This window comes from Gorilla gorilla, chromosome 1 (genome assembly GCF_029281585.2).
Source record: "Gorilla gorilla gorilla isolate KB3781 chromosome 1, NHGRI_mGorGor1-v2.1_pri, whole genome shotgun sequence".
Classification (NCBI taxonomy): Eukaryota; Metazoa; Chordata; class Mammalia; order Primates; family Hominidae; genus Gorilla; species Gorilla gorilla.
This window is the reverse complement of record NC_073224.2, coordinates 39069594-39083658: the sequence shown is the minus strand read 5'-3', so window position 1 is coordinate 39083658 and position 14065 is coordinate 39069594. Positions and strand designations below refer to the sequence as shown.

General features: G+C 45.3%; 1 protein-coding gene across 2 annotated transcripts in view; it reads left to right on the top strand.

Moving 5' to 3' along the window:
- The first annotated feature begins 646 nt into the window (after positions 1 to 646).
- Positions 647 to 14065, top strand: part of SDE2 (SDE2 telomere maintenance homolog) — a 34705-nt gene continuing 21286 nt past the window's right edge. Inside the window, exon 1 of one of the 2 annotated variants that reach the window (XM_055371882.2) lies at positions 647 to 770. In XM_055371882.2, coding sequence (XP_055227857.1) covers positions 654 to 770 — 117 coding nt within the window. In that variant the 5' untranslated portion in view covers positions 647 to 653. The remainder of the gene's footprint in view (positions 771 to 14065) is intronic. The other variant, XM_019031212.3, reaches the window with a different exon arrangement.

Below are 14065 nucleotides of genomic sequence, written 5' to 3'. Positions count from 1 at the left end.
ACCACTACCTGTAACCATATTTTTGCAGGAAAATGTTTCCTGAGGTGTACACAACTGGCTTATTGACTTTGGGATACAAATTCCTCAGTAAATTGCTGACTGTGCCCTCACAATAGAATCTGATTCTGGAAGAGACCTTAGAGACCATACAGTTGAACTCCAGATTTTCTAATGCCTTCCTTTAGAATGTCCTAAGGCATGGGATCAAAAGTTTTGTCACAACTCTATTGCTCATAATCTGTAACATATTCTCTAAGTGTGGTCCCCGACTATCTGGCAACGACAGCATCACCTGAGAGCTTGTTATAAATGCAGATTCTCAGGCCTCTCTCCAGACTTACAGAATCAGAGGCTCTGGGAATGGGGCCCAGCAATCGGTTTTAACAACTCCTCTGTGTGGTACTAGTTTGAGAATCACCGGTCTATAGGAAAAACGTATTTATCAAGGGAGAAAGTTGTGGGGAGATGCTTTATTGTCTACCTTGAGTGTGCTTAATATTAAATATGTGTGTAAGTAGCCATTTTTATCCTGTCTTTGCAACCTGCTTTTTGCATGTGAAAAACAGAAATGACCTCATTTTACCCCCTCCATCAAAAGCGGGTTGACGATGTCATAGTTGAACATTCTCTCTCTACCTGTCTTTGATCTCACAATGGAGCCAAGATTCTGCTCAGAGAAAGGTGCTCCTGCCAGTACCAGGCCTCTGAGCCCTGGAGGTCACCAGGCAAGGTGCTTCCCATACAATTCAGAAGCAGGCTGGCAAGCTGAGGTAAGGGATTTGATGGCTTGGCCACCACCTGACAGGGAGGAAATCAGCTCGCGCACTCGAGTCCTGCCTGGTCCTGCTGGGGAGCTCCCCAACTCGGGAAACACCTGGTCCACATATGGTCAGAGAGCTGAGGGCCAGGGCCTCACAAAGCAAGGACAAACATCCTCAATAACCTTCCATGGGCTGTTATCAGAATTAATGGCAAGGCAGGGGGCACCCACAGGGCTCTGAGCCCTTTCAGAGAAAGGCATAGTATGAAGACTTTTCACAGAAATGCGTGTTTATTACGTGTGGGTGACTTTTTCCTATTTATCTCTCTCCTGGACACAAATTCAACTGGGAGTTCTTGAGGAAAGGGCCATCGCCTCACTTAATATTATATTGCTAAGATTCAACCATATTGTTATCTGTAGCTGTAGTTCATTTGTTTTTTGTTTGTTTTTTTTTTTTTTTCAGAGCCCACTGAAAGAATAGTTCATTTGTTTTAACTGCTGAATCACATTCCATTGTAGGAATAAAACACAACTTACTCATCGTCTCTCCTCTTGATGGGCATTTGGATTGTTTTGGGGTTTTTGTTACTGTAAACAGGAGACAAGATGTTCCTGTCTGGAAAAAGATCAGTAAGGAGCAACTTAACCTATTGATAACAAAACCCATTATGAAATATAATAATTAAAGCAATGCAGTACTGGCCTGGGGAGAGACAAATTGACCAATGGAATAGAATGGAATGGTGTGGAACTTTGGCATATGCCATAGGTGGCATATAAAACCAGTGGGAGGGCCAGGTGTTGTGGCTCATGCCTGTAATCCCAGCACTTTGGGAGGCTGAGGCAGGAGAATCACTTGAACCTGGGAGGCAGAGGCTGCAGTGAGACAAGATTGTGCCATTGCACTCCAGCCTGGGCAACAAGGGTGAAACTCCATCTCCAAAAAAAAAAAGAAAAGAAAAGAAAAGAAAGAACATATAGGTGAATCTTTCAGACTTTGAAGTTGGAAAAGACTTCTTAAATAATACCTAAACAGTATTTAACTGAAAAGGAAAGACTGATAAATTTGACTATATTAAATGTAAGAACACTTTTCACACATAGATTTTTCTGCAAAAAAATTTCCAAGAATAAAGATTATTCTGCTACTCTTAACCACTCCCCAGTAATAAACTTTTTATAATTTGAGATTAGATTTGAATATAAATACAATTGCAGGCTGGGCGTGGTGGCACATGTCTGTAATCCCAGCACTTTGGGAGGCCAAGTCAGGAGAGTCACTTGAACCTGGGAGGCAGAGGCTGCAGTGAGGCAAGACTGTGCCACTGTACTCCAGCCCGGGCAACAGAGCAAGACACCATCTCAAAAAATAATAATAAATAAATAAATACAATTGTAGTTGACTCCATAGTCTTTTTTTTTTTTTTTTTTTGAGACAGAGTCTCATTCTGTTGCCCATGCTGGAGTGCAATGGCATGATCTTGGTTCACTGCAACCTCGATCTCCTGATCTCCCAGGCTCAGGTGATCCTCCCACCTTAGCCTCCCGAGTAGCTGGGACTACAGGTATGCACCATCACACTCAGCTAATTTTTTTTTTTTTTTTTTTTGAGATGGAGTCTCGCCCTGTCACTCAGGCTGGAGTGCAATGGCATGATATCAGCTCACTGCAACCTCTGCCTCCTGGATTCAAGCGATTCTCCTGCCTCAGCCTCCCGAGTAGTTGGGATTACAGGCCAAGCCACCATGCCTGGCCAATTTTTTGTACCTTTAGTAGAGATGGGGTTTCATCATGTTGGCCAGGCTGGTCTCAAACTCCTGACCTCGTGATCTGCCCGCCTCAGCCTCCCAAAGTGCTGGGATTACAGGCGTGAGCCACCGCGCCGGGCCTCGGCGAATTTTTGTATCTTTTGCAGAGATGGGTTTTCACCATGTTGTCTGGGTTTCATAGTCTTAAAGGGAATCATTCTTTCCCCCAAACTGCAGTAACATTATTGGTGCCAAATCACCCTCTTCCCTTGACCTGGTTCATCTTAACCAAATGTTCCCTTCTTGCTTTCTGCTTCCTCTTTCACCCCACTTAGCATAGAAACATCAGAGCCTTTACTAGCTGGAAACCATAATGGGAGAGAAAGGTCAAAATATGCTGAATTAAAACATAAGTGGGACATTATCCTCACCCAAAGATAAAAATTTGAAGTTACCAACAATAAAGAAGCTACTGGAAATTAATTAATATTCCTTCCTCAAATATTTATTTGAGCATCAACTCTCTCTTAGACACTGTGCTAGAAGCTAGAAATAGAAACATGAGATGCAGCCAGGCACGGTGGCTCAGTCACCGTGATTACTCCCAGCACTCTGGGAGGCTGAGGTGGGTGGATCATTGAGGTCAGGAGTTCGAGACCAGCCTGGCCAACATGATGAAACCCCGTCTCTACTAAAAATACAAAAATTAGCCAGGCGTGGTGGTGCGTGCCTGTAATCCTAGCTACTGGGGAGACTGAGGCAGGAGAATCACTTGAATCTAGGAGGCAGAGGGTGCAGTGAACTGACATTGTGCCATTGCACTCCAGCCTGGGAGACAAGAGAGAAACTGTCTCAGAAAAAGAAAAGAAAAGAAAAAAAAGGAAACATAAGATGCAGTCTCTGTTCTAAAGGAAGACAAGGAGATGCTAGGGCCAGTGTGCTTGGCACTATATTAGAGTTCTATAAGCTCCCAGCAGAGCACACAGGAAGGAATGGGCGGTGATAGCAGGGAGAGTGGGGAAGATTGGGGAAAGGCAGGGATAGGAGAAGCTTGAAAGGTCCAATTTGAGCAAGGACATGAAGGTGTGAATAAGCAGCTGAACACAGAGAAGCACAGGTAGTCAGCATGGCTGAAGCACAGGGTCCCACTGGGGAGACTGCTTGAGAACCAAGGCACAGCATGAGGCAGAGGCCAGTTTGGGTGTTTGAACTTTCTTCAGAAGCTAGAGGGTGCCACTGAAGAGTTTCAAACACAGGAGTGGCATTATTATTATTATTATTGAGACAGTTTCGCTCTTGTTGCCCAGGCAGGGGTGCAGTGGTGCAATCTCGGCTCACTGCAACCTCCACCTCCCAGGTTCAAACAATCCTCCTGCCTCAGCCTCCCAAGTAGCTGGGATTACTGGCATGTGCCATCGTGCCCAGCTAATTTTGTACTTTTAGTAGAGACAGGCTTTCACCATGTTGGCCAGGCTGGTCTCGAACTCCTGACCTCAGGTGATCCATCCACCTCAGCTTCCCAAAGTGTTGGGATTACAGGCGTGAGCCACCGTGCCCAACCAGGAGTGACATAATTATATTTGGTTTCAGGGAGATCACTATGGCTGCAGTGTGCAGTGCGGGCGGAAGGGTTTGAGGATGGTGGTAGGAAGTTCACCCAGACTGGAGCCCATGGTGGCTGAAACACAGAGTTAGCACTGGGAGAGGAAGGGCACGGAGAGAAGTGAAGCAATTGGATGTTGACTAGATTTGGGAGATGACAAAGCATGGGATCTAGGATGACTCTGTTTTAGACGCCCAGGTGGATAGATGGTGGTACCACTCACTGAATTACGGAATACAAAAGCTAAAGCAAGTTTACGGGGAAGATAATTAATCTTGAGATACATATGGGACATCCAGATGGCAGAGCCAGAGAGCTAAGAGGCCCACCATGGCATGCTGCAGAGCCAGGGCAAGGAAAGGGGCAGGGCAAGCCCAGAGAAATCTCTGCAGAACCTGGCTGGGAGGGGCGGATTGACAGTGGAAGAGACAAAGGGCACATGGTGGAAGAGGGTGTTTTTTTGGGGGGTTAGGACAGGGTCTTTTTCTGTCACCAGAGTTGGAATACAGTGGTGTGATCATAACTCACTGTAGCCTCAAACTCTGGGGCTCAAGGAATCCTCCCACCTTAGCCTCCCAAGTAGCTGGGACCACAGATGCATGCCACGATGCCTGGCTAATTTTGTAATTTTTTGTAGACATGGGGTCTTGCTCTATGCCCAGGCTGATTTAGAACTCCTGGCCTCAAGTGATCTTCCAGCCTCAGCCTCCCAAAGTGGTAGGATTATAGGCACGAGCTACCATGCCCAGCCAAAGCTGGTTTTTAAGTTTAAGACATGTGAAACATAAATATGTATCCAGATTGTGAAAAATAAGCCAGTAGAACTGGAATATTTGATGGAGAAATCCCATCTTTATGTCTTATATCTTGTGGATATTGAACTTTCAAAGAAAAGGTAATGATATTTGTAAGAAGGCACTCTTACTCTAAAATAAATCCTAGACAGTGTCAGAATTATAGCATAGTCCCTCTTGCCTCATCGACAGCAAACAATAATTTTGATGCACAAACAAGGTATATATCCAAAATTGCAAGAATCACACAAAGGAACGTAACTCAGAATGGCAGGCGGAGGCCTAATATCTTCATCTGCATCTGTGTTCCACTAATATCCTAACAGCATCCAGCCCTTCTCATTGGACTTTTCTATTTCGGTGGGATCTGTGATACAATCACATAGGCATTTTCCAGATTTATGCAGATAATACAGAATATCATTATAAATTCATGACATAGACATTGACGGGCTGTACATGGAACCCAGCTATAGAAAGGGAAAGGCAAAGAAAAAGAACCTGGCTAGGAGTACATTGAAGATGAAGACACACTGTAAATATTCCCACCCAAGCCTTCCCACTCGACACTCAGTAGTGAGTGATCATGAAGGTTTCTGGCAGGAAGAAGACACTCAAGGAGATTGATCAAATGTCTCTTTTTTCCTCCTCCCTGATCTTCTACCTTCTGGACTGTGCTTTGTCTTTTTTTTTTTTTTGAGACGGCTGTCGCCCAGGCTGGAGTGCAATGGCGCGATCTCGGCTCATTGCAAACTCCGCCTTCCGGGTTCACGCCATTCTCCTGCCTCAGCCTCCTGGGTAGCTGGGACTACAGGTGCCTGCCACCACGCCCGGCTAATTTTTTTGTATTTTTAGTAGAGACGGGGCTTCACCGTGTTAGCCAGGATGGTCTCGATCTCCTGACCTCGTGATCCACCCACCTCGGCCTCCCAAAGTGCTGGGATTATAGGCGTGAGCCACCGCGCCCAGCCTGTGCTTTGTCTTTGAGGACACCAGATTCCCATGAGTAAAGAGGGAGCCATTTAGTCAATTCTGCTTCCTCAGGGTCTCCCCCATTTTCCTTCGTTTGGTGCCCTTGTCTGCAGGCCTTCATCCCCTCTGGACCTTGGCAGAAGCCTGACTGGTCTTTATGCTGTGGAATCACTCAGACCCGAGTTGAAATCTTGGTTCTGATACCTTATGGCTGTGTGACCTAGGTTAAGTCACTTCACCTTTCTGAGTCTGTTTCTACACTTGTAAAACAGAGATGGCTACTCAATAAATGGTGACTAGTATTGTTGTTATTTATGCCTTCAATCTCTATCCAGGGTTCTTTTTCTTTTCTTTTTTATTTTTTTGAGACAGAGTTTCAATCTTCTCACCTAGGCTGGAGCGCAATGGTGTGATCTTGGCTCCCTGCAACCTCCACCTCCCAGGTTCAAGTGATTCTCCTGCCTCAGCCTCCCGAGTAGCTGGGATTACAGACACGTACAACCATGCCCAGCTAATTTTTGTATTTTTGTAGAGATGGGGTTTCACCATGTTGGTCAGGCTGGTCTTGAACTCCTGACCTCAAGTAATCTGCCCGCCTTTGCCTCCCAAAGTGCTAGGATTACAGACGTGAGCCAAGTAATCTGCCTGCCTCTGCCTCCCCAAGTGCTAGGATTACAGACGTGAGCCACCACGCCTGGCCCCTAGGGTTATTTTTCTAAAGCATGGATCTGACCATGTCTCCTTTCTGTTCAAAACCCGCTGTGGTCTCTCCTTCCTTACAGAGTGAGGTCCAGATGTCTCAGTCAGGTGTTAAAAGCCCAGTCTGCCTCTTCAGCCATTATCCTCCATGCTTTCACCCTTTCCCCTGCTATGTATGCTCTTGCAATAACTTCTTTCCATTCCTTGAATGAACCCCGTGCTCCTCCTCAGTGCCTTTCTATTAAGTGCATCTGTGTGTTTGTCATCAATGCTTTTATTTTTTAACCTGATCAGCCTATCCAATGCATACCCATTCAAAACCCCAATTCTTTGTCTCTCTGTCTCCCCTAAGTGCCTTTGGGATGTAGCTTGTGTGTGCCTGTGGGTCTGTTATAGCATTTACTGGTCTGAGACATTTCAAGAATGATTTTTTATTTATTATGGTTTTAGAACATCTGGAGAGTAGGCCCTTACCTTTTTTATCCTGGTATCTCTCTGTCAAGTTCCCTCCCTCTCATCCCTCTTTTCCTGCACTTAGGAGGTAAGAAATAAATGGTTGTTAAATTGAATTGAACAAGCCACTCATACTGCAGGTCTCTAAATCTTTAGAGTGAGCTGTGATGATACAGAGTTTCATCTTTACACAGTGAATTCCTTTGTGGTTATTGGCTCTGCACGTGAGCATAAAGAGGACACATAGGGTAGCTGTGTTCAGTAATTACCTTATCCTCCAAGTGGAAGAAGGTGGGGAGACTTAGCTCATCACGTCAGTCTTAACAACTAGAAAAAAAGATACAGTAAAGTGGATTTTGATGGTGTGTGGAGAAAAAAGAGTGTTGGTGTTTATGAATTAAAATGAAATGAGCTCTGGCCGGGCATGGTGGCTCATGCCTGATATCCCAGCACTTTGGTGAGGCCGAGGTGGGAGGATCACCTGGGGTCAGGAGTTCAAGACCAGCCTGGCCAACATGGTGAAACCCCGTCTCTACAAAAATACAAAAATTAGCTGGGTACGATGGCAGGTGCCTGTAATCCCAGCTAGTTGGGAGGCTGAGGCAGGAGAGTCGCTTGAACCCGGGAGGCAGAGGTTGCTGTGAGCTGAGATCTCGCCATTGTACCCTAGACTGGTGACAGAGTGAGACTCCATCTCAAAAAAAAAAAAAAAAAGAAAAGAACTGAGCTCTATAATATCCTGAGGAATCGAAGGCAGTGCCTCTGTAATCTGCATCTCTGGTTTTTTGTGTAGAAACTCTTTAGTTAACTTATAGTTCCTTACTTCAATCTCAGACTTCTTTGAATACCAATCTTAGGGCATACTATTAGGTGTGACTTGAAAAGAAGTTCCATAGTCAATTAAGTTTGCAAAATACTGGAATAAACAAACAAAATAAAATTTCTCAGGGCTTTTACTATGTTAATAAATTTTGTGAATCTCTAAAAGAGGGCATATGGTATGGGAGTTGTTACAGAATGAATGTTTGTGTCTCTGCCAAATTCAATTTTTTTTTAAGAGATGGGGTCTCACTCTATTGTCCAGGCTGGAGTGCAATGGCACCATCATAACTCACTGCAGCCTCAAACTCCTGGCCTCAAGCAATCCTCCTGCCTTAGCTTCCTGGGATTACAGGCTCAAGCCACCATGCTTGGTTCAAATTCACATATTGAAGCCCTAACCCCCAGTGCGACAGTACTAGGAGAGGCAGCCTCTGGGAGGTAATTAGGGTTAGAGAGGTTAGGATGTAGCTCTCATGATGAGATTAGTGCCCTTATCAGAAGAGGAAGAGACTGCATCTTGCTCTCTCTCTCTCTCTCTCCCATCTGGACATGCCAGCGAAAAGGCATCTGTCTATAAGCCGGAAGAGGGCCCTCACCAAGAGCTGAATCTGCCAGCACCTAGATCGTGGGACTTCCCAGCCTCTAGAACTATGAGAAATAAATATCTGTTGTGTAAGTTACCTGGTATGTTTTTCTTTCTTTCTTTCTTTCTTTTCTTTTCTGAGACAGTCTCGCTCTGTCGCCCAGGCTGGAGTGCAGTGACACGATCTCGGCTCACTGCAACCTCCACTTCCTGGGTTCCAGTGATTCTCCTGCCTCAGCCTCCCAAGTAGCTGGGATTACAGGCAGGCGCCATCACACCCTGCTAATTTTTGTATTTTTAGTAGAGACAGGGTTTCACCATGTTGGCCAGGATGGTCTCGAACTCCTGACCTCAAGTGATCCTCCTACCTCGGCCTCCCACATTTCTGGGATTACAGGCGTTAGCCATTGCTCCTGGCCTGGTATGGTATTTTGTTATAGCAGCCCAAGTCAGACTAAGACAGGAGTGTTCTCAAATGTATCTGAAAATGGAATTCTTTTATAACAGCGCATTGTGGTCTAGGGTTTTCTGGAGTGCAGTTTGGGAGATGCCGCTCTGATTTAACCTTCATAGAATCTGGAGCCTGTATATAAATTTGTTTCATCTCCTAACAGCAGCACATAATGCACATTATTCCTTTCCTTCTATCAATGTCCAGAGGACTGCGACAGTGACTATGCATTTCATGTTCTTTATGAATCCTTTACACAGCCCAAATACATGGATTCTAGATTTCTGGTAAATATTCTAAGGAAAACCCTCTACTAATTTATGGAAAATGAGAGAATTTTTGTATTGTTCCTATCCTTACCTTCTTATTCAGAATGACGTAGGTTGTTTGTATTCAAAGGCTACAGGTAATTAAAAAGAAAAGTGAGGTATTTAATTAAATGTCACATTACACTAACAAGGAGGAAATTGTTTTTTGTACATAAAGCAGCTTGTCTTACCCTCTGTCTGAAATACATTAGAATATAAAAATTATCGGCTGGGCGCAGTGGCTCACGCCTGTAATTCCAGCACTTTGAGAGGCTGAGGTGGGTGGATCACTTGAGTTCAGGAGTTTGAGATCAGCCTGGCCAACATGGTGAAACCCTGAATCTACTAAAAATACAAAAAATTAGCAGGGCGTGGTGGTGCGCACCTGTAATCCCAGCTACTGGGGAGGCTGAGGCAGGAGAATCACATGAACGCACGAGACAGAGGTTGCAGTGAGCTGAGATCAGGCCATTGCACTCCAGCCTGGATGACAGAGCGAGACTCCATCTCAAATAAACAAATAAAATAAAAATAAAAATTATTTGGAGGAGTGCCTAAATAGCTAAGACCTTCATTGTCTGGAACTTTTAGAAAACCTGCTGTTCTGGATAGCTGAGGTTCCCTGATTATTAGGGTTTAACCCATAAATTCACGAATATTCAAAATTCTTCCCTTTTTGGAGAACTTTTTCTTCTTCTTCTTTTTTTTTTTTTATTTTGAGACAAAGTCTCGCTCTTGTCCCCCAGGCTGGAGTGCGATGGCGCGATCTCGGCTCACTGCGACCTCTGCCTCCCGGGTTCAAGCAATTCTCCTGCCTCGGCCCCCCGAGTAGCTGGGATTACAGGCACGCCACCACGCCCGGCTAATTTTTGTATTTTTAGTTGAGACGGGGTTTCACCATGTTGGCCAGGCTGGTCTTGAACTCCTGACCTCAGGTGATCCACCCACCTCGGCCTCCCAAAGTACTGGGATTACAGGCATGAGCCACTATGCCCAGCCGACTTTTTCTAAAATGTGTTTTGTGCTGCCTTGCCATCATAACTAGAAAACACTGAACATAACTGAGCCTTTGCATTAGACTCGGGATATGGAAAATCCCTTTAGGGCCTATTGTCGTGTGTCACATTGTTTGACCCAATACAATCTTTTCCCCAATGGTGGTGATTTGGAGTTCCTTCTCTGTGTTGATTTTTTTTTTCTTCCTTCCTTCCTTCCTTTCTTTCTCTCTCTTTCTTTCCTTTTCCTTTCTTTTCTTCTTCTTCTTCTTTTCTTTTTGAGACAGGGCCTCACTTTGTCACCCAGGCTGGAGTGCAGTGGCATGATCATGGCTCACTGCAGCCTTGACCTCCCAGGCTCAAGCGATCCTCCCACCTCAGCCTCTGGAGTAGCTGGGACTATGGGCATGCACCACCACACCCAGCTAGTTTTTTGTATTTTTAATAGAGACGGAGTTTCGCCATGTTGGTCAGGCTGGTCTCAAACTCCTGGTCTAGGATTACAGGCGTGGGCCACCACACCGGCCTGATTTTTGTCTTTAAATACAGGCGGTGGCTCACTCCTGTAATCCTAGCACTGTGGGAGGCTGAGGCAGGCGGGTCACTTGAGGTCAGGAGTTCAAGACTAGTCTGGCCAACGTGGTGAAACTCCATCTCTACTAAAAATACAAAAGTTAGCTGGGCGTGGTGGCGGGTGCCTGTAATCCCAGCTACTCAGGAGGCTGAGGCAGGAGAATCACTTGAACCTGGGAGGTGGAGGTTGCAGTGAGCCAAGATTGTGCCACTGCACTCCAGCCTGGGTGACATAGAGAGACTCAGTCTCAAAAAAAAAAAAAAAAAAAATCACTCTGGTAGGCAGCTCTTATTTCTCATTCTTGTCCCCATGCCAGCCTCTTGCAGCCCCCATTTTGCTCTCTTCTCTTCCTGTCTCCTCACTAATTTTCTGCAGGCTGTTAAGCAGAGCACAACAGAATCTATTTTAGAATCTGTTTGATTTTATTTTATTTTATTGGAGACAGGGTCTTGCTCTGTCACCAAGGTTGGAGTGCAGTGATGCAATCCTGTCTCACTGCAACCTCAACCTCTCAAGCTCAAGTGATCCTCCCACCTCAGCCTCCTGAGTACCTGGGACTACAGGCGTGTGCCACCTTGCCCAGCTAATTTTTGTATTTTTGGTAGAGGCAAGGCTTTGCCATATTGTCCAGGCTGGTCTTGAACTTCTGGACTCAAGTGATTATCCCACCTCAGCCTCCCAAAGTGCTGAGATTACAGGTATGAGCCACCACGCATGGCCTAGAATATTTTTTAAAACAAGAAGGGCCTAGAATTCTACAAGAAAATTATACAGACATTAACTGTTCAGAAGCCATTGCACTTATTTCTATTTTTACTTTTTAAAAATGTTTTTCAGGGTGCTACAGTGGCTCATGCCTGTAATCCCAACACTTTGGGAGGCTGAGGTGGGAAGATCACTTGAAGCAAGGAATTCAAGACCAACGTCTACAAAAAACCTCTACAAAAAATGTTTTTAAAATTTACAAAGCAAGACCTTGTCTCTACCAAAAAAAAAATTAAAAATAAAAAAGGTAGCTGGGTGTGGTAGTATACACCTGTGGTCCTGGCTACTTGGGAGACTAAGGCAGGAGGTTTGCTTGAGGCTAGGAGTTTGAGGCTGAGTGAGCTAAGATTGGGCCACTGCCCACTCCAGCCTGGGTGGCAGAGTGAGACTCTGTTTCTTTTCTTTTCTTTCTTTCTTTCTTTTTTTTTTTTTGAGACAGAGTCTGGCTCTGTCACCCACACTGGAATGCAGTAGTGCGTCTAAGCTCATTGCAACCTCAGCCTTAGGCTCTCCTGCCTCAGGCTCCCGAGTAGCTGGGACTACAGATGTGCACCACCACGCCCGGCTAATTTTTGTATTTTTAGTAGAGATGGAACTTAGCCAAGTTGTCCAGGCTGGTTGTGAACTCCTGACCTCAAGTGATCCACCCACCTTGGTCTCCCAACGTGCTGGGATTACAGACATGAGTGACCACGCCTGGCCAAGACCCTGTTTCAAAAAAACAAAAATGTATTGCAGATAGGTGAGTTAACCAGAATGTTGGGTTTTTCAAATAAATTCAGTAAACTTATTCAAAGCTGAATCCTAATTCAATTGCCCAATGACCCCTGACCTTTTATATTATTTTATTTTAAAATTTTTTTTTCAGAAACAGTGTTTTGCTATATTGCTCAGGCTGGACTTGAACTCCTGGGCTCAAGTGATCCTCCTACTTCAGCTTCCGCCACTGACTTTTAATATTTATTTATTTATTTATTTTTGAGATGGAGTCTTGCTGTGTCACCACGTTAGAGTAGAGTGGCATGATCTTGGCTCAATGCAACCTCCACCTCCTGAGTTCAAGCAATTCTCCTGCCTCAGCCTCCCGAGTAGCTGGGACCACAGGTGTGCACCACCATGCCCAGCTAATTTTTGTATTTTTAGGAGAGACGGGGTTTCACTATGTTGGCCAGGATGGTCTCAATCTCTTGACCTCCTGATCCACCCATCTCGACCTCCCAAAGTGCTGAGATTACAGGTGCGAGCCACCGCGCCCGGCATTTTTTGTTATTTTGAGATGGAGTTTTGCTCTTGTTGCCCAGGCTGAAGTGCAATGGCGCGATCTCAGCTCACTGCAACCTCCACCTCCTGGGTTCAAGCGATTCTCCTGCCTCAGCCTCCCAAGTAGCTAGGATTAAAGGCGTGCACTACCATACCCAGCTAATTTTGTGTTTTTAGTAGAGATAGGGTCACCACGTTGGCCAGGCTGGTCTCGAACTCCTGACCTCAAGTGATCCAACTGCCTCGGCCTCCCAAAGTGCTGGCATTACAGGTGTGAGCCACTGTGCCCGGCCAGCACCTGACTTTTTAATTGACAGGGCACAACACCTTCTATTTTAGAAATCTCAAAGAAGGCTGGGAGCGGTGGCTCACGCCTGTAATCTCAGCATTTTGGGAGGCCAAGGCAGGTGGATCGTCTGAGGTTGAGAGTTCAAGACCAGCCTGGCCAACATGGTAAACCCCATCTTTACTGAAAATACAAAAATTAGCCAGGTGTGGTGGCACATGTCTGTAATCCCAGCTATTTGGGAGGCTGAGGCAGGAGAATAGCTTGAACTCGGGAGGCAGAGGTTGCAGTAAGTCGAGATAGCACCACTGCACTCCAGCCTGGGTGACAGAGCTAGACTCTGTCTCACAAAAAAAAGAAAAGAAAAGAAAAGAAATCTCAAAGGATTCACAATCTGGAAGTCTGGCCACATCCTGTGGTAGATAGGTAAATTCTACCAATAGTCATAGTCGTAACTCTTCAACCATTCAGAAACAAATGTGTAAAATAGTCAGATGAGCTTCCTGAGTTCACACAGCAAAACATCTAGGGAATAAGAGACATTTGACTTTCAGTCAGTCTCTCTCTATTTGCTAAATAACATTTCCTCTTCGGTTGCACAGCTAAATTTAAATAAAATAATGAAGGTTATTTATTTGAGACAGAGTCTTGCTCTGTTGCCCAGGCTGGAATGCAGTGGTGTGATCTCGGCTCACTGCAACCTCTGCTCACCGGGTTCAAGCGATTCTCGTGCCTCAGCCTCCCGAGTAGCTGGGACTACAGGCATGCACCACCATGCCTGGCTAATTTTTGTATTTTTAGTAGAAGGGGATTTCACCATGTTGGCCAGGCTCGAACTCTTGACCTCAAGTGATCTGCCTGCCTCAGCCTCCCAAAGTGCTGGGATTACAGACGTGAGCCACCGTGCCCAGCCAAAGGTTATTTATTTATCAAAGATATTCAGTTAGTGGATATGATGGTTAATTTTATGTCAACTTGCTTGGGCCATC